Source organism: Glycine soja, chromosome 8, assembly GCF_004193775.1.
Source record: "Glycine soja cultivar W05 chromosome 8, ASM419377v2, whole genome shotgun sequence".
Classification (NCBI taxonomy): domain Eukaryota; kingdom Viridiplantae; phylum Streptophyta; class Magnoliopsida; order Fabales; family Fabaceae; genus Glycine; species Glycine soja.
The window spans coordinates 22,554,824-22,570,839 of record NC_041009.1 but is presented as its reverse complement, the minus strand read 5'-3'; the positions used below and the strand labels follow the sequence as shown (position 1 = coordinate 22,570,839).

At 34.7% G+C, this 16,016-nt stretch overlaps 1 protein-coding gene across 1 annotated transcript; it reads left to right on the top strand.

The window, feature by feature from the left end:
* The first annotated feature begins 475 nt into the window (after window positions 1-475).
* Window positions 476-4,041, top strand: LOC114423905 (pentatricopeptide repeat-containing protein At3g02330, mitochondrial-like). Its single transcript, XM_028390815.1, has one exon. It carries the CDS (start codon window positions 746-748, stop codon window positions 3,302-3,304), a length of 2,559 nt encoding a protein of 852 aa, XP_028246616.1. The 5' UTR covers window positions 476-745; the 3' UTR covers window positions 3,305-4,041.
* Window positions 4,042-16,016: the final 11,975 nt, after the last annotated feature.

The window sequence follows — 16,016 nt, the reverse complement described above, 5'->3', positions numbered from 1 at the left end:
AAACAACTTCTATTTTTATTTTATTTCTCACCAATCTGTTTTTTCTCTCTCTATTCCTTTTTCCCTTGGGAACACAGTCTTCCAGACCCTTCTCACATACTAAAATAGTGTTAATTTATTGTTTAAAATTTAGTTTAACTTTTCTATTTCCTTTGAAAGAGCACAACCTGCACAACTATCTTTAGTTTTGTTTGCTTTTAAAAAGTATTTCTATTTTATTTTTGAAATAATTGCAAAAATATTTTTTTACTGCTTTATGTTTTATTTTTTATTTTTATGTTTTTTTGGATAAATTTTTAAAATGAAAATAATGTAATAAGTTTTATAATTATTAAAAAATAGAAAATGCTTTTTAAATGAAAAAAAAAACGTTAATTTTCACCGTTTCCGTGCGCTTTGTATTTCAATATTCAAAGGAAAAAAAAAAGTATGACGAAGTTGCATTATTTTGCTTAAGCTTGTTTGTTTTGTTATTTTTTCCTTTATTTATTTATTTTGGAACTATCTTCCCTTAGAACACTGGGAAAGCGAAAGAGAATCATAATTCATAACTGAGAGGAACAATTGTTTTGTTTAGAAGTATGAAAATCCCGCCAATTCATGCACAGTACTACAATAGTGCGTAGATGTTACGTCGTACTGTGTCTTGTGGCCTTTGTCTTGCAGGGCTAAACACTTCTCCGTCAAACTAACTCATCAAAACCCTGCCACTGCATGCATATTTTTTACTCTTTCCTCAACCCAAATGAACCCCACCAAGAAATTTACATTTTCCCACATTCTCCAAAAATGTTCCAACCTTAAAGCTCTGAATCCTGGCAAACAAGCCCATGCCCAGATGATTGTAACTAGTTTTGTGCCCACCATCTATGTTGCCAACTGCTTAGTTCAATTCTATTGCAAAAGTTCCAATATGAACTATGCATTCAAGGTGTTTGACAGAATGCCTCATAGGGACGTAATCTCTTGGAATACTATGATATTTGGGTATGCTGAGATTGGAAACATGGGGTTTGCACAATCTTTGTTTGACACAATGCCTGAGAGAGATGTGGTTTCATGGAATTCTTTGCTCTCTTGTTATTTACATAACGGTGTTAATCGAAAGTCAATTGAAATTTTTGTCAGGATGAGATCACTAAAAATCCCGCATGACTATGCTACATTTTCTGTTGTTCTGAAAGCTTGTTCGGGTATTGAAGACTATGGTTTAGGGCTTCAGGTGCATTGCCTTGCAATTCAGATGGGTTTTGAGAATGATGTGGTGACAGGTAGTGCTCTAGTAGATATGTACTCAAAATGTAAGAAACTAGATGGTGCTTTTAGGATTTTCCGTGAAATGCCTGAGAGAAATTTGGTATGCTGGAGTGCTGTAATTGCAGGCTATGTTCAGAATGACCGGTTTATTGAGGGATTAAAATTGTTTAAGGATATGCTGAAAGTAGGTATGGGGGTGAGTCAATCTACCTATGCTAGTGTATTCAGGTCTTGTGCAGGATTATCTGCATTTAAATTGGGCACACAGTTGCATGGTCATGCTCTAAAGTCTGATTTTGCATATGACAGTATAATTGGAACTGCCACATTGGACATGTATGCAAAATGTGACAGAATGTCTGATGCCTGGAAGGTATTTAACACATTGCCTAACCCCCCTCGGCAATCATATAATGCCATTATTGTTGGATATGCTCGGCAAGATCAAGGTCTTAAAGCTTTAGAGATTTTTCAGTCTTTACAGAGGACTTATCTTAGCTTTGACGAAATTAGTTTGTCTGGTGCTTTGACTGCTTGTTCAGTGATCAAAGGCCATTTGGAGGGGATCCAGTTACATGGATTGGCAGTCAAATGTGGTTTAGGGTTTAATATTTGTGTTGCGAATACAATTTTAGACATGTATGGCAAATGTGGAGCTCTGGTGGAAGCTTGTACAATATTTGATTACATGGAAAGAAGGGATGCTGTGTCTTGGAATGCAATCATTGCAGCTCATGAGCAAAATGAAGAAATAGTGAAAACTCTTTCACTCTTTGTTTCAATGTTGCGATCAACAATGGAACCTGATGATTTTACTTATGGCAGTGTTGTAAAGGCATGTGCTGGTCAGCAAGCCTTAAACTACGGTATGGAGATCCATGGAAGAATTGTTAAGTCTGGGATGGGGCTAGACTGGTTTGTTGGTAGTGCCCTTGTTGATATGTATGGCAAGTGTGGGATGCTAATGGAGGCAGAAAAGATCCATGACAGACTGGAAGAGAAAACAACTGTTTCCTGGAATTCGATAATTTCAGGATTCTCATCACAAAAGCAAAGTGAAAATGCTCAGAGGTATTTTTCTCAGATGCTGGAAATGGGTGTAATACCTGACAACTTCACATATGCTACAGTTCTCGATGTTTGTGCAAATATGGCTACCATAGAACTTGGAAAGCAGATTCATGCTCAAATTTTAAAGCTAAATTTGCATTCAGATGTGTATATTGCCAGCACACTTGTAGATATGTATTCAAAGTGTGGAAATATGCAGGATTCCAGGCTTATGTTTGAGAAGACACCAAAGCGGGATTATGTGACTTGGAGTGCCATGATTTGTGCATATGCATACCATGGTCATGGTGAACAAGCCATTAAATTATTTGAGGAGATGCAGCTTTTAAATGTGAAACCAAATCATACAATTTTTATTTCAGTCCTCAGAGCTTGTGCACATATGGGTTATGTGGACAAAGGGCTCCATTACTTCCAGATAATGCAAAGTCACTATGGTTTAGATCCCCATATGGAGCATTATTCGTGTATGGTAGATCTATTAGGGAGGTCAGACCAAGTAAATGAAGCTTTGAAGCTTATTGAAAGCATGCATTTTGAAGCTGATGATGTAATTTGGAGAACTTTGCTCAGTAATTGCAAGATGCAAGGGAATGTAGAAGTTGCAGAAAAGGCATTCAATTCGTTATTGCAGTTGGACCCTCAAGATTCTTCTGCTTACGTTCTTTTAGCAAACGTATATGCTAACGTAGGGATGTGGGGTGAGGTTGCAAAAATAAGAAGTATAATGAAGAACTGTAAGTTAAAGAAGGAGCCAGGTTGTAGCTGGATTGAGGTCAGAGATGAGGTACACACATTTCTTGTTGGTGACAAGGCACATCCAAGATCTGAAGAGATATATGAGCAAACTCATTTACTTGTGGATGAGATGAAGTGGGCTGGATATGTTCCAGATATTGATTCCATGCTTGATGAGGAGGTGGAAGAACAAGATCCGTATGAGGGGCTCAAAACTACCGTTTGTAGTGTGAGGTAATAATGTAGGAAAAATTTTAAACGCTGCTTGCAATGGCTTAATGGAGATTCCCCTACACTCAATGGTGCTTGAGTCATACTGTTTCACATGCTGAGATTGATCCATATTTCCCTGCGTTGAATAGTGGCTTGGGTTAATTAGACCCTCAACATGGCTCTGGCGGGCAATAGGGTCAGAGAGTTTTGGCTTTTTGGGGGGTTTATTGAGCATTCTGATCACCTCCAATATATATTCATCATCCATGCAGATTCGTTGAGATAAATACACAATTGAATGTGATGTGGAGGAGAGCATCCAAGCATGTGATAATCTATATCCAAGGAAAAAAACATGTAATTAGATTCTCTAGATGTTCTTCACCCTATTCATAATAAACCAGATACAAATTTGCATACCTTGGGATCGTTATGAACTGATTCATGCAAACCATCAAATGAGACTGGTGGGTAGATCTAACTCATACTCGTTTTAAGTGGCGAGAACTTTTTACACTGATACTCTGGCTATATATGTAGCTTGACAGACGATACAGTATGTTCTCTAGCACAAAAATTTAATGAGTTTCAACTGGAGTAAAATCACAATTTTGATGTCAGTGTTCTCTTTTTTTCCTATATATAACGAAAAATTGTTATCAAGACTTGAACATGGGGCATGCATATACTCAATTCCCCATCCTTCAACCAGAACGTTATCAGTGCTTATATTAGAAATTGGCAATGAATAACATTTATTTCGATTCTGTTCTTATTATCAGTCTATGCTGAGCAACCCTATTCCTTTGTATTAATCATAAATTTAATATGATTAGTCTCTTTATTTTAAGCAGTTCAAATACTTGCACCGTTATTCTTTTGTGTTTGCATCTGCATATCATCCAAAGCAAAAAAGGTTGAACAATTTCATTCCTTGGAAGTTACTTTCAAGTGTTGTTAAGCCTGCTCCAAGTGTTGTACTGCCTCTCTTTCTCTTAACATGTTAAAATATGCTTTCGTTATCAAAGTGAAACTTCGCTGGGCTAGGATTGAAGGTTGGAATTTGGCTCCATCAAGGTGAAACTTTTTCCGACTAATCCACTGAATAGTAACACAGCGGGTCAGATTATGTTAAAAGTGAAAAAGTGTGAAAAAACTTAAAAAATATTATTTCTCACCTAAATACAGCGTTAAATGCCTTAAAATAAGTAATTTATTTGCTAAACACCATCTTAAAAAATCTTTCCATATTGCGGTAATTTTATGAAACAAAAAAAATATCTCCACGAATCATTCGCTGAGATATTTTAAAAAATGCATATTGGGAATTGGCATGTAGCAAGTCCACACGACAGCGTGGATCATAAGTTCATAACCAATAATACCAATGTTACTTTACATAGATCATACATTAAACTTATCAACTATGCACCTTTACATGTGAGGCACCTGTAGAAGCAAAGCTTCATGGTGAATCAAAGGTGGTTCAAAGGTGTTTTGATGATAACAATGATGATGACAAAGGTGATGATAAAAAGTTAAAAAATCAATCAAAGAACAACTCAAGTGAATAAAGAACAATTCAAGAATTCAAGATAAGAATCAAGAAGAATTCAAGAACTCAAGAAGAAAGTCTAGAGACAAGAATCAAGATCAAGATTCAAGACTCAAGATTCAAGAATAGAGAGAAGACTCAATCAAGATAAGTATTAAAAAAAATATTTCAAAACTTTGAATAGCACATGAATTTTTGACAAAACCTTTTACCAAAGAGTTTTTACTCTCTGGTAATACCAGATTGTTGTAATCAATTACCAGTAGCACAATGAGCTGAAAAAGTTTTCAAACTGAATTTACAACGTTCCAATTATTTTCAAAAAGTTGTAATCGATTACAATATTTTGGTAATCGATTACTAATGTCCTTGAACGTTGAAATTCAAATTCAAATGTGAAGAGTCAATTCCTTTCACTTAAAAGCCTTGTGTAATCGATTACACTAATTTGGTAATCGATTACCAGTGACTGTTTCTAATAATCAAAAGATATAACTCTTCAAAAGGTTTTTGACTTTTTCAAATTGGTTTTAAGTTTTTCTAAAAGTTATAACTCTTCTAAATGGTCTTCTTGACCAGACATGAAGAGTCTATAAAAACAAGGCTTTGTTTTGCATTTCAAGGATCTTGAATACTTTTCCAATCATTTCATTACAATCCTTTACAAGCCTTGAATCTCTTTGAACTTCTTCTTCTTCTTTGTACCAAAAGCTTTCTGAAGTTTTCTGGTTTTCCAAACCTTGAAAACTTGTGCTATTCATCTTTTCATTCTCTTCTCCCTTTGCCAAAAAGAATTCGCCAAGGACTAACCGACTAAATTCTTTTTGTGTCTCTCTTCTCCCTTTTCCAAAAGAACAAAGGACTAACCGCCTGAATTCTTTTGTGTCTCCCTTCTCCCTTGTCAAAGAATTCAAAACGACACAGTCTGAGAATTCTTTTGATTATTCTCATTCCCTAATACAAAAGTGTTCAAAGGACTAATCGCCTGAGAATTCTTTTGTATCCCCATTCACAAAGTATCAAAGGTTTAACAGCCTGAGATCTTTGTCTCAACACATTGAAGGGTACATCTTTTGTGGTACAAGTAGAGGGTACATCTACTTGGGTTTGACTGAGAACAAGAGAGGGTACATCTCTTGTGGATCAGTTCTAGTGAAGGGTACATCCACTAGGTTCAAAGAGAACAAGGGAGGGTACATCCCTTGTGGATCTTTGCTTGTAAAAGGATTTTTACAAGGTTGAAAGAAATCTCAAGGACCGCAGGTCGCTTGGGGATTGGATGTAGGCACGGGTTTTTGCCGAACCAGTATAAAAACTCTTGTGTGTTTGTTTCATTCTTCCTTACTCTTTTACTTTCCGCTGTGCATTTAATTTCCGCTTTTACTTTCTGTTAAGTTTCTCTTCTACTCCTCATTCTCTTAACAATTTAGTAAAAGCCTTAGAAGAGTAATTTTTTTAATTAGTAAAGGTTTAGGAATAATTAATTCAACCCTCCCTTCTTAATTATTCTGAGGTCACTCGATCCAACAAGTGGTATCAGAGCAGGTTTCTTGTAGAAAGTCTAACAACTTCAAGATTAATGGCCTCTTTAGATTCTTTGTTTTTCAAAATTATTTTCAAGAACAGGTTATTCCAAGATCATGATGAAGACCAAGTAAACTTTTGTCTCATGACAAAATCTCATGATAACAACAAAGAAGTATCTGTAAGGAAGAAGTGGTACATCGACAGTGGATGTTCCAAGCATATGACAGGAGATGTATCCAAATTTATAATCATTTCCCCAAGTAAAGTGGACATGTTACATACGGCGACAACAATATTAGTAAAATCTCAAAAGATGTAACATCTAAGCCATCTCTATGAATTAAGGTATGATTAGTATTTTCAGTTAAGTTATTTTTGTGGATAATAAAAAATAATTGTTGAAATTGTTTGATTGTGTTTACAATGCTTAATTAACTTTATTTAGTTTTAAATTTTGAAAATATATGATTAATTGAATTTTGTTTAATGCTTGAATTGCTTATGTTTTGTTTGTTTTGACATGATAGGATAATTGAATTAAGTAAATAATTACAATGATATGTGTTGATAATTGTTATTTGATACTTAAATTTCAGTGTTTAATTATCTGGTAATCAATTACCACTATGTGTAATCGATTACAATAGAATAGACTTAGTTCTATAAATTAAAGATAAGTTCAAAATTATTTGATTATGTTAAAATTTATTATGATTAATTAACTATATTTAGTTTAAATAATTTCAATATACATGATTGATTTTTTGTCTTTGGTAATTGTGTCCAAGTAGTTGGAAGTTTCAAAATTAAAATTTGGAAGTTATTGGAAGTTGAAAATTGAAAATGAAAGTGGAAGTTATTGGAAGTTGGAAGTTGAAAAAGGAAGTTACTGGAAGTTGAAATTTGAAATTTAAAATTTAAAATTTGAAATTTGAAATTGAAATTTAAAATTTTTGAAATTTGAAATTGAAATTTAAATTTGAATTTTTTTTAAAAGTATTGTGCATAGTTAGTTGATTATTAATTAAATTTAATTAATTTGAAATGTTTGATGATTAATTATGCTTAAAAGTTATGTTTATTATTTTGATAATATATATTTTTAAAATGATTATGCATGATTTTTGATGTGATATGTGATTAGTCATTTATGAATGGTTATGTATGGTTTTATATCTCTTGTATGATTCTTGCATAATTTTTAATATGACCTGTGAATTACTTGCTTAAGGTTCATTCATAAAGTTTTTCAAAATCCATTATGTTATATTTATTTATTCTTATAAGAATTTTCATATATAAAGTATCTTTTTTATTCTGAAAAATGTGTTATCAAGCATGAGCATGATAAAGATATTGAGCATGTAGGTTTCAGAGAAAATAATGATTACATGATTGACTGAGTTCTTTGAACTTTCTAAGTTTTTAAATTATCCTTAACAAATCTGAATGTTTGATAATGCCCGTGATCTATATCCTTCAATCCTGGTATAATTCTTGTTTGATATGTTTGAATTACTTGATTGATTGTTCAAAATATTTTTTATGATTTTCAAAATTATTATATTGAATTTCAAATAAAATTATTTTGATATGATAGAACCTTCTATGTTAATAAAAACTCATCTTGGTAAGTGTTGGTAGTCAATTAGCACTTAGTCTTAAAAAAAGTGACTGTATTTTTAATAATTTGTAGATATTAAAAATCAACTTGCTAACATCTTCACAAAACCACTAACCAAAGACTCTTTCTACACCATTAGAAGAGAATTAGGATTTCTAGATGCAAGTAACTTAGACAAATGATTTGTGTTTTGATGACTTATGACTTATTTGTTATTTATGCACATATGCTTCTATTATAATGTGAGGATAATTTATTATCGTGTTTGATTTCTATAAGCTTCTCTTTTCTTGTTTAATAATTATATTTTGTTTCTAATCCTTGTATTTGGGTATGTTTTTATGACATTTGAATACTTAGTATTTCTTTTATTATTTGATTAGTATGACTGAACATGATGATTATATTTACTTGCTCTTGGTTGTTTATGGTTATGAGTTTTAAACTCAATTATTTTGATGATATATGATTAGTGGTATGTACTTTTATTTGGTTATTATGAATGACTTTCTGGATTATATGACATTCTATGAAGTATTATATTTCTAGTGTGATGAATGGTTACGATATCTTGTTTGATTGTTTTCTATTCTCGTGTATTTGGCTATATTATTATGACATTTGAACAATTTACTATTTCCTTATTTGCATGGTATGTTTGAACAAATATTAAGTATGTTATTTGACTATATGGGTTTTATAGATAATCTATTTATGATTGTTGCTTCATGATTCTTGGTTCATGGTTTGGTTGTTAGTTTCTCAATGAATGTTGTATGGATGTTTAGTTATGTTTGATTATTACAAATTTGTTACGCACTTTGGCTTTTTGTTGATGCCAAAGGGGGAGAGAAATGGGATTAAATCAAGAGCTCACATGAGTAATTAATTTAATTTTAAGATAAGCATAAATTCAAAAACAAAGGGGAGAATTTATGAGAGTGATCGACTAGGAAAAAGTGTGTGTGTGTTTCTTGATTTCAGAAGTTGTCATCATCAAAAAGGGGGAGATTGTAGAAGCAAAGCTTCATGGTGAATCAAAGGTGGTTCAAAGGTGTTTTGATGATAACAATGATGATGACAAAGGTGATGACAAAAAGTTCAAAGATCAATCAAAGAACAACTCAAGTGAATCAAGAACAATTCAAGAGTTCAAGATAAGAATCAAGAAGGATTCAAGAACTCAAGAAGAAAGTCTAGAGACAAGAATCAAGATCAAGATTCAAGACTCAAGATTCAAGAATAAAGAGAAGACTCAATCAAGATAAGTATTAAAATTTTTTTTTCAAAACTTTGAATAGCACATGAATTTTTGACAAAACCTTTTACCAAAGAGTTTTTACTCTCTGGTAATCGATTACTAGATTGTTGTAATCGATTACCAGTAGCAAAATGAGTTTGAAAAAGTTTTCAAACTGAATTTACAACATTCCAATTATTTTCAAAAAGTTGTAATCAATTACAATGTTTTGGTAATCGATTACCAGTGTCCTTGAACGTTGAAATTCAAATTCAAATGTGAAGAGTCACATCCTTTCACTTAAAAGCCTTGTGTAATCGATTACACTAATTTGGTAATCGATTACCAGTGACTGTTTCTGATAAATCAAAAGATATAACTCTTCAAAAGGTTTTTGACTTTTTCAAATTGGTTTTAAGTTTTTCTAAAAGTTATAACTCTTCTAAATGGTCTTCTTGACCAGACATGAAGAATCTATAAAAGCAAGGCTTTGTTTTGCATTTCAAAGATCTTGAATACTTTTCCAATCATTTCATTACAATCCTTTACAAGCCTTGAATCTCTTTGAACTTCTTCTTCTTCTTTGTACCAAAAGCTTTCTGAAGTTTTCTGGTTTTCCAAACCTTGAAAACTTGTGTTATTCATCTTTTCATTCTCTTCTCCCTTTGCCAAAAAGAATTCGCCAAGGACTAACCGCCTGAATTCTTTTTCTATCTCTCTTCTCCCTTTTCCAAAAGAACAAAGGACTAACCGCCTGAATTCTTTTGTGTCTCCCTTCTCCCTTGTCAAAGAATTCAAAACGACACAGTCTGAGAATTCTTTTGATTCTTCCTATTTCCTAATACAAAAGTGTTCAAAGGACTAACCGCCTGAGAATTATTTTGTATCTCCATTCACAAAGTATCAAAGGTTTAACAGCCAGAGATCTTTGTCTCAACACATTGGAGGGTACATCCTTTGTGGTACAAGTAGAGGATACATCTACTTGGGTTTGACTGAGAACAAGAGAAGGTACATCTCTTGTGGATCAGTTCTAGTAGAGGGTACATCCACTAGGTTCAAAGAGAACAAGGGAGGGTACATCCCTTGTGAATTTTTGCTTGTAAAATGATTTTTACAAGGTTGAAAGAAATCTCAAGGACCGCAGGTCGCTTGGGGACTGGATGCAGGCACGGGTTGTTGCTGAACCAGTATAAAAACTTTTGTGTGTTTGTTTCCTTCTTCCCTACTCTTTTACTTTTCGTTGTGCATTTAATTTCCGCTTTTACTTTCTGTTAAGTTTCTCTTCTACTCCTCATTCTCTTAACAATTTAGTAAAAGCCTTAGAAGAGTAATTTTTTTAATTAGTAAAGGTTTAGGAATAATTAATTCAACCCCCCTTCTTAATTATTCTGAGGCCACTCGATCCAACAACACCAATGCTATTCATGTCGCATTAGAATTTCTCTTAACCAGACCTTAAATTAGGACTGACTTCTTATCTTGTTTCCTAATAATACAATTCACAACGTTTAGCATATCCCTCTAGCCATAAACAAAAATGATAGCACCATAAAATATTTTTAAAAAAAATCCATCATATGGCAATAAAGAAAACTATAGCCTCAAAACTTGTTACATGGATCATATCTACCACAATCATATGCTCCATTAGTACAAAATTTGATTGCTATTGCTACACAATGACTTGCATTGAAACCTATAATGTCAATGGCTTGTATCCTATACTACCCGACATTGTGGTATTTAAGGTTCGGGGGTTCCATCCCTCCACACCCCATTCCCTAATTCTTCACGTTGATCCCATAAAACAAGGAAAAAATTCTGACTATTCATTCAAAGATTGACATCAACATTCAGATAAGTCACGGCTGAAAACAATAAAACAAGCACGGGTAACATGAATAAGTGCTTAATATTAAGAACTCCTGCATCTATTCTCCTCACAGTACCAGCATCTGGCATAGTATCTGCAAACTTTACTTCATTATCATTTGTAGATGAACTTTTCCAAGTCTTGTCCACCTGGGAAAGGAAAATAGGAACAACGATTAGAACTTTGATCTGTTGACATTTTTCTTCCATGTGCTTTCATTTGTTTTAAATATTTTAGACCCTCTTTGATCTAAGTGCTCATATCTGTGAACTTGTCATTAACATCAAAAAGTGGGTGGACAAAAACGATAAAATGTTATAGTTACTATTTTAGTGTATATTATATAAATCATAAAATAATAATACTTCCCCTAAAGTAAATACAGTATAGGTCTATAGGGGTAAATGGCAACACTAGAAGGGAACTACTCAGCAGATCTAATAACATTTCAGTGTCAAGTCTATCTCTTTGGATCAGAATTCTACTAAGAATCAGGTGCTAACATGAAATAATATCATAACGTGTACTTAAGTTTATTTTCTATTCGCATTTTTTGTAGAGGAAGAAAAGGCCTATATAACCAAAAATTAAGGTCAAAACTTAACAATTAAATTTATGACAGAAAACATAGCATGCAGCACAGCTTGTTATCCATGAAACTGTGCATTTCATACCAACATAAGTGGTGTTTCGCATTTGCTAAAACTTTTAGCTACATCTAAGTACCTAACTGATAGCAATAAGTGACACTTTTTCATCTTAGAGAAACTAGATTCCCTACAAAAGGCACTAGTAATGATTTAAAAAAAATCAACTTCACATATGGCACCGACACATCTTAAAACCAAATACCAGACTAGCATTAAAAGGATGTTTACCATAGGCGGGGAGCGTCATCAAGTGATCATCATCGAGGAGGGGGCGAGCGACGACGGGAGGCACAATTTCTCGAGTCGAAGACCATCAGACTCATTAGAAGAGCTATATTCTGATGGTATCGACGGAGAGTCATTGATATCTCCGTACTCGCCTCCGTACGAGCTTCGGCGTCAACCAAACAACCAACACAGTGACCCAAAAGTTGTCGCCGATAGCGATGGTGGTCCCCCCACAGGCACCGGTATACTCATCAGAAGAGCAACAGACCCATTGGAAGCGAACCACTCCGACGACCCCAGCAACGACCTCTAAACACGGCTCAGGTGTAGACGATCTCGCGCCGGGGGAAGAAAGCCACCCGTGACGGAGACACGGTTGTTGTTGCTGCCAACAAACCCAGGCTCCCTTTACCCAAAGGACCTAAAGCAATCGAAAACACAGCGGATAACTCCCCACCCTCGAAACTAGTGAGCGTATATCGCCCGAAAAGGTTATGGAGCAGGAAGACAAAGGCAAGGGAGCAGAGGCAGTAATCAACAATGGGGAAATAAGTGTACATGAGCCACAAAAAAGGAAACACCAAGCGGAAAGTGAATCACTGACAGGGACAGCTGTTCACCCAGAAGATACACAAAAGGAAATAGTTGTTGAGGATACCCTTTTTCAAACGACAGTTGACCATGTAACTCTCACTGGGCTCCCCCACTCATAGCTGCCACCCCCAAGCAGAAGGAAATGTAGAAGCAAGGCTTCATGATGAATGTGATTCAAAGGTGTTTTGATGATAACAATGATGACAATAAAAGATGATGACAAAGGTGATGAACAAAAAGCTCAAAGATCAAAGAACAACTCAAGTGAATCAAAGAACAATTCAAGAGTTCAAGAATCAAGAAGAATTCAAGACTCAAGAAGAAAGCCTACAATTAAGAATCAAGATTCAAGATTCAAGATCTCAAGAATCAAGATCAAGATTCAAGACTCAAGATTCAAGAATGAAGAAAAGACTCAATCAAGATAAGTATTAAAAAGCAGTAAAATGAAAAGACTCTGGTAATCGATTACCATATTGTTGTACTCGATTACCAGTAGTAAAATGAGTTTGAAAAAGTTTTCAAACTGAATTTACAACGTTCCAAATATTTTCAAAAGGCTGTAATCGATTAAAATGTTTTGGTAATCGATTACCAGTGTCCTTGAACGTTGAAATTCAAATTTAAAAGTGAAGAGTCACATGATTTCACTCAAAAGCTTTGTGTAATCGATTACACTTATTTGGTAATCGATTACCAGTGTTTGTTTCTGAAAAATCTAAAGATGTAACTCTTCAAAAAGGTTTTGACTTTTTCAAATGGGTTTTAAGTTTTTCTAAAAGTTATAACTCTTCTGAATGACCTTCTTGACCAGGCATGAAGAATCTATAAAAGCAAGGCTTTGTTTTGCATTTTAATCATTCTTTCCAACAACAATCTTGAATACTTTTGCTTTTCCAATCAATCCTTTACAAGCCTTGAAATCTCTTTGAAGTTATTCTTCTTCTTCTTTTGTACCAAAAGCTTTCTGAAGTTTTCTGGTTTTCTAAACCTTGAAAACTTGTGTTATTCATCTTTTCATTCTCTTCTCCCTTTTGCCAAAAAGAATTCGTTAAGGACTAACCGCCTGAATTCTTTTTGTGTCTCTCTTCTCTCTTTTCCAAAAAGAACAAGGGACTAACCGCCTGAATTCTTTTGTGTCTCCCTTCTCCCTTGTCAAAGAATTCAAAACGACACAGCTTGAGAATTCTTTTGATTCTTCCCATCATCTTTTCATTCTCTTCTCCCTTTTGCCAAAAAGAATTCGCCAAGGACTAACCGCCTGAATTCTTTTTGTGTCTCTCTTCTCTCTTTTCCAAAAAGAACAAGGGACTAACCGCCTGAATTCTTTTGTGTCTCCCTTCTCCCTTGTCAAAGAATTCAAAACGACATAGTCTGAGAATTCTTTTGATTCTTCCCATTCCCTAATACAAAAGCGTTCAAAGGTTTAACCGCTTGAGAATTCTTTTGTATCCCCATTCACAAAGTATCAAAGGTTTAACAGCCCGAGATCTTTGTCTTAACACATTGGAGGGTACATCCTTTGTGGTACAAGTAGAGGGTACATCTACTTGGGTTTGACTGAGAACAAGAGAGGGTACATCTCTTGTGGATCAGTTCTAGTGGAGGATACATCCACTAGGTTCAAAGAGAACAAGGGAGGGTACATCCCTTTTGGATCTTTGCTTGTAAAAGGTTTTTTACAAGGTTGAAAAAAATCTCAAGGACCGCAGGTCGCTTGGGGACTGGAGGTAGGCACGGGTTGTTGCCGAACCAGTATAAAAACTCTTGTGTGTTTGTTTCCTTCTTCCCTACTCTTTTACTTTCTGTTGTGCATTTAATTTTCGCTTTTACTTTCTGTTAAGTTTCTCTTCTACTCCATATTCTCTTAACAACATAAGTAAAAGCCTTAAAAGAGTAATTTTTTAATTGGTAAAGTTTTAGGAATAATTAATTCAACCCCCCTTCTTAATTATTCTGAGGCCACTCGATCCAACAGGAAACATGGGCCACAGTGATCTACTCAAAGTATGGTGGGTGGAGGACATTGGAGGAAGGAAGAATAGGCACTCATGACTCAACATGGTGGAAGGATCTAGTCTCAATCCACAACCAGCAGTAGAACAGTGTAATTAAAAGGGAAACATTATGGAAGGTGGGCGACGGTCAGAAGTTTAGGTTTTGGGAAGATCCATGGACAGCTGATGAACTGCCACTAATGGAGAAATACCCTAGGATGTATCACATCTCATGCCAACAAAAGCAATTGATGACGCAAATGGGGAGTAGCATGAACAATGGGTGGGAATGGAAGCTCATTTGGAGGAGGTCTCTTTTTTATGCTGAAATAGCTATGGAAGACACTTTCTTAGGAGAGATTTCACAATAGTAAGTGGATTCACACAGGGAAGACACCTGGATTTGGAAACTTGACACATGCGGGGATTACTCAACAAAAAGTGGGTATAACTTGATATGGGGAGAAACAACGGGGGCAATTCTGAATTCTGATTTTCAGGAATTATGGAAACTCAAAATTCCAGCAAAAGCTGCAGTGTTTGCTTGGAGGCTCATCCGAGATAGACTACCAACAAAGAAAAATCTCAGTAGGAGATAGGTGATGATGAATGACGTGTTATGCCCTTTCTGCAGAAATAGAAAGGAGGAGGCTGCACATTTATTCTTCACTTGCAGCAATATCCTCCCTTTATGGTGGGAGACAATATCCTGGGTAAATTTATAAACAACAATGCCTCAAAACCCTAGGGATCACTACCTGCAGCACGGACACGGGGTTTCTGAAGGGAAAAAGTCGACAAGATGGAAGTGTTGCTGGATTGCCTTAACATCCACAATCTGGCGGCACAGAAATAAAATAGTCTTCCAAAATGCTACTTTTGATGGAAGCAAACTGATGGATGATGTGGTCCTTCTAATCTGGACATGGATCAAAACCATGGAGAAGGACTTTGTAATGCATTTTAATCAATGGTCATCCAATCTCAAGAAAGGGTTTAGAAGTTAGGAGGGAATGAGTGTGGGAGGATTATGTAACATATTTGTGTGTTTTCAACTTGGTCTAGCTTAAATGATGGAACCCTGCTGGATGCATAATCACCCTTATGTATCCATAGTACCACTGGTACTATTTCAATCTATAATATATCTATTTTTGCTATGCAAAAAAAAAATGTTTTTGAAAATAAAGCATCCCAATAGTCAAGTAAACACCTGCTAAATTTTCATCCTCTGAATTCTCCATTAAGTTGAGATGTTTAAATTACAAATAAATTGGAACAACTCTAATACGTGAAAAATATACAAGTCAAAATCTAAATAATCCCTTCCCATCACATCTAAAAAATTAATTAGTTGTTCAATTGTTATTCGCAAACTGACCCAACAAACAAAGCATCACATAATTCCATACATAGTTATATTCATACAACATTCGGTCATTATAC

What these genes read in the sequence shown, in the direction of transcription:
- LOC114423905 (XM_028390815.1), top strand. Translation starts at nt 746, where the DNA reads ATGAACCCCACCAAGAAATTTACATTTTCCCACATTCTCCAAAAATGT.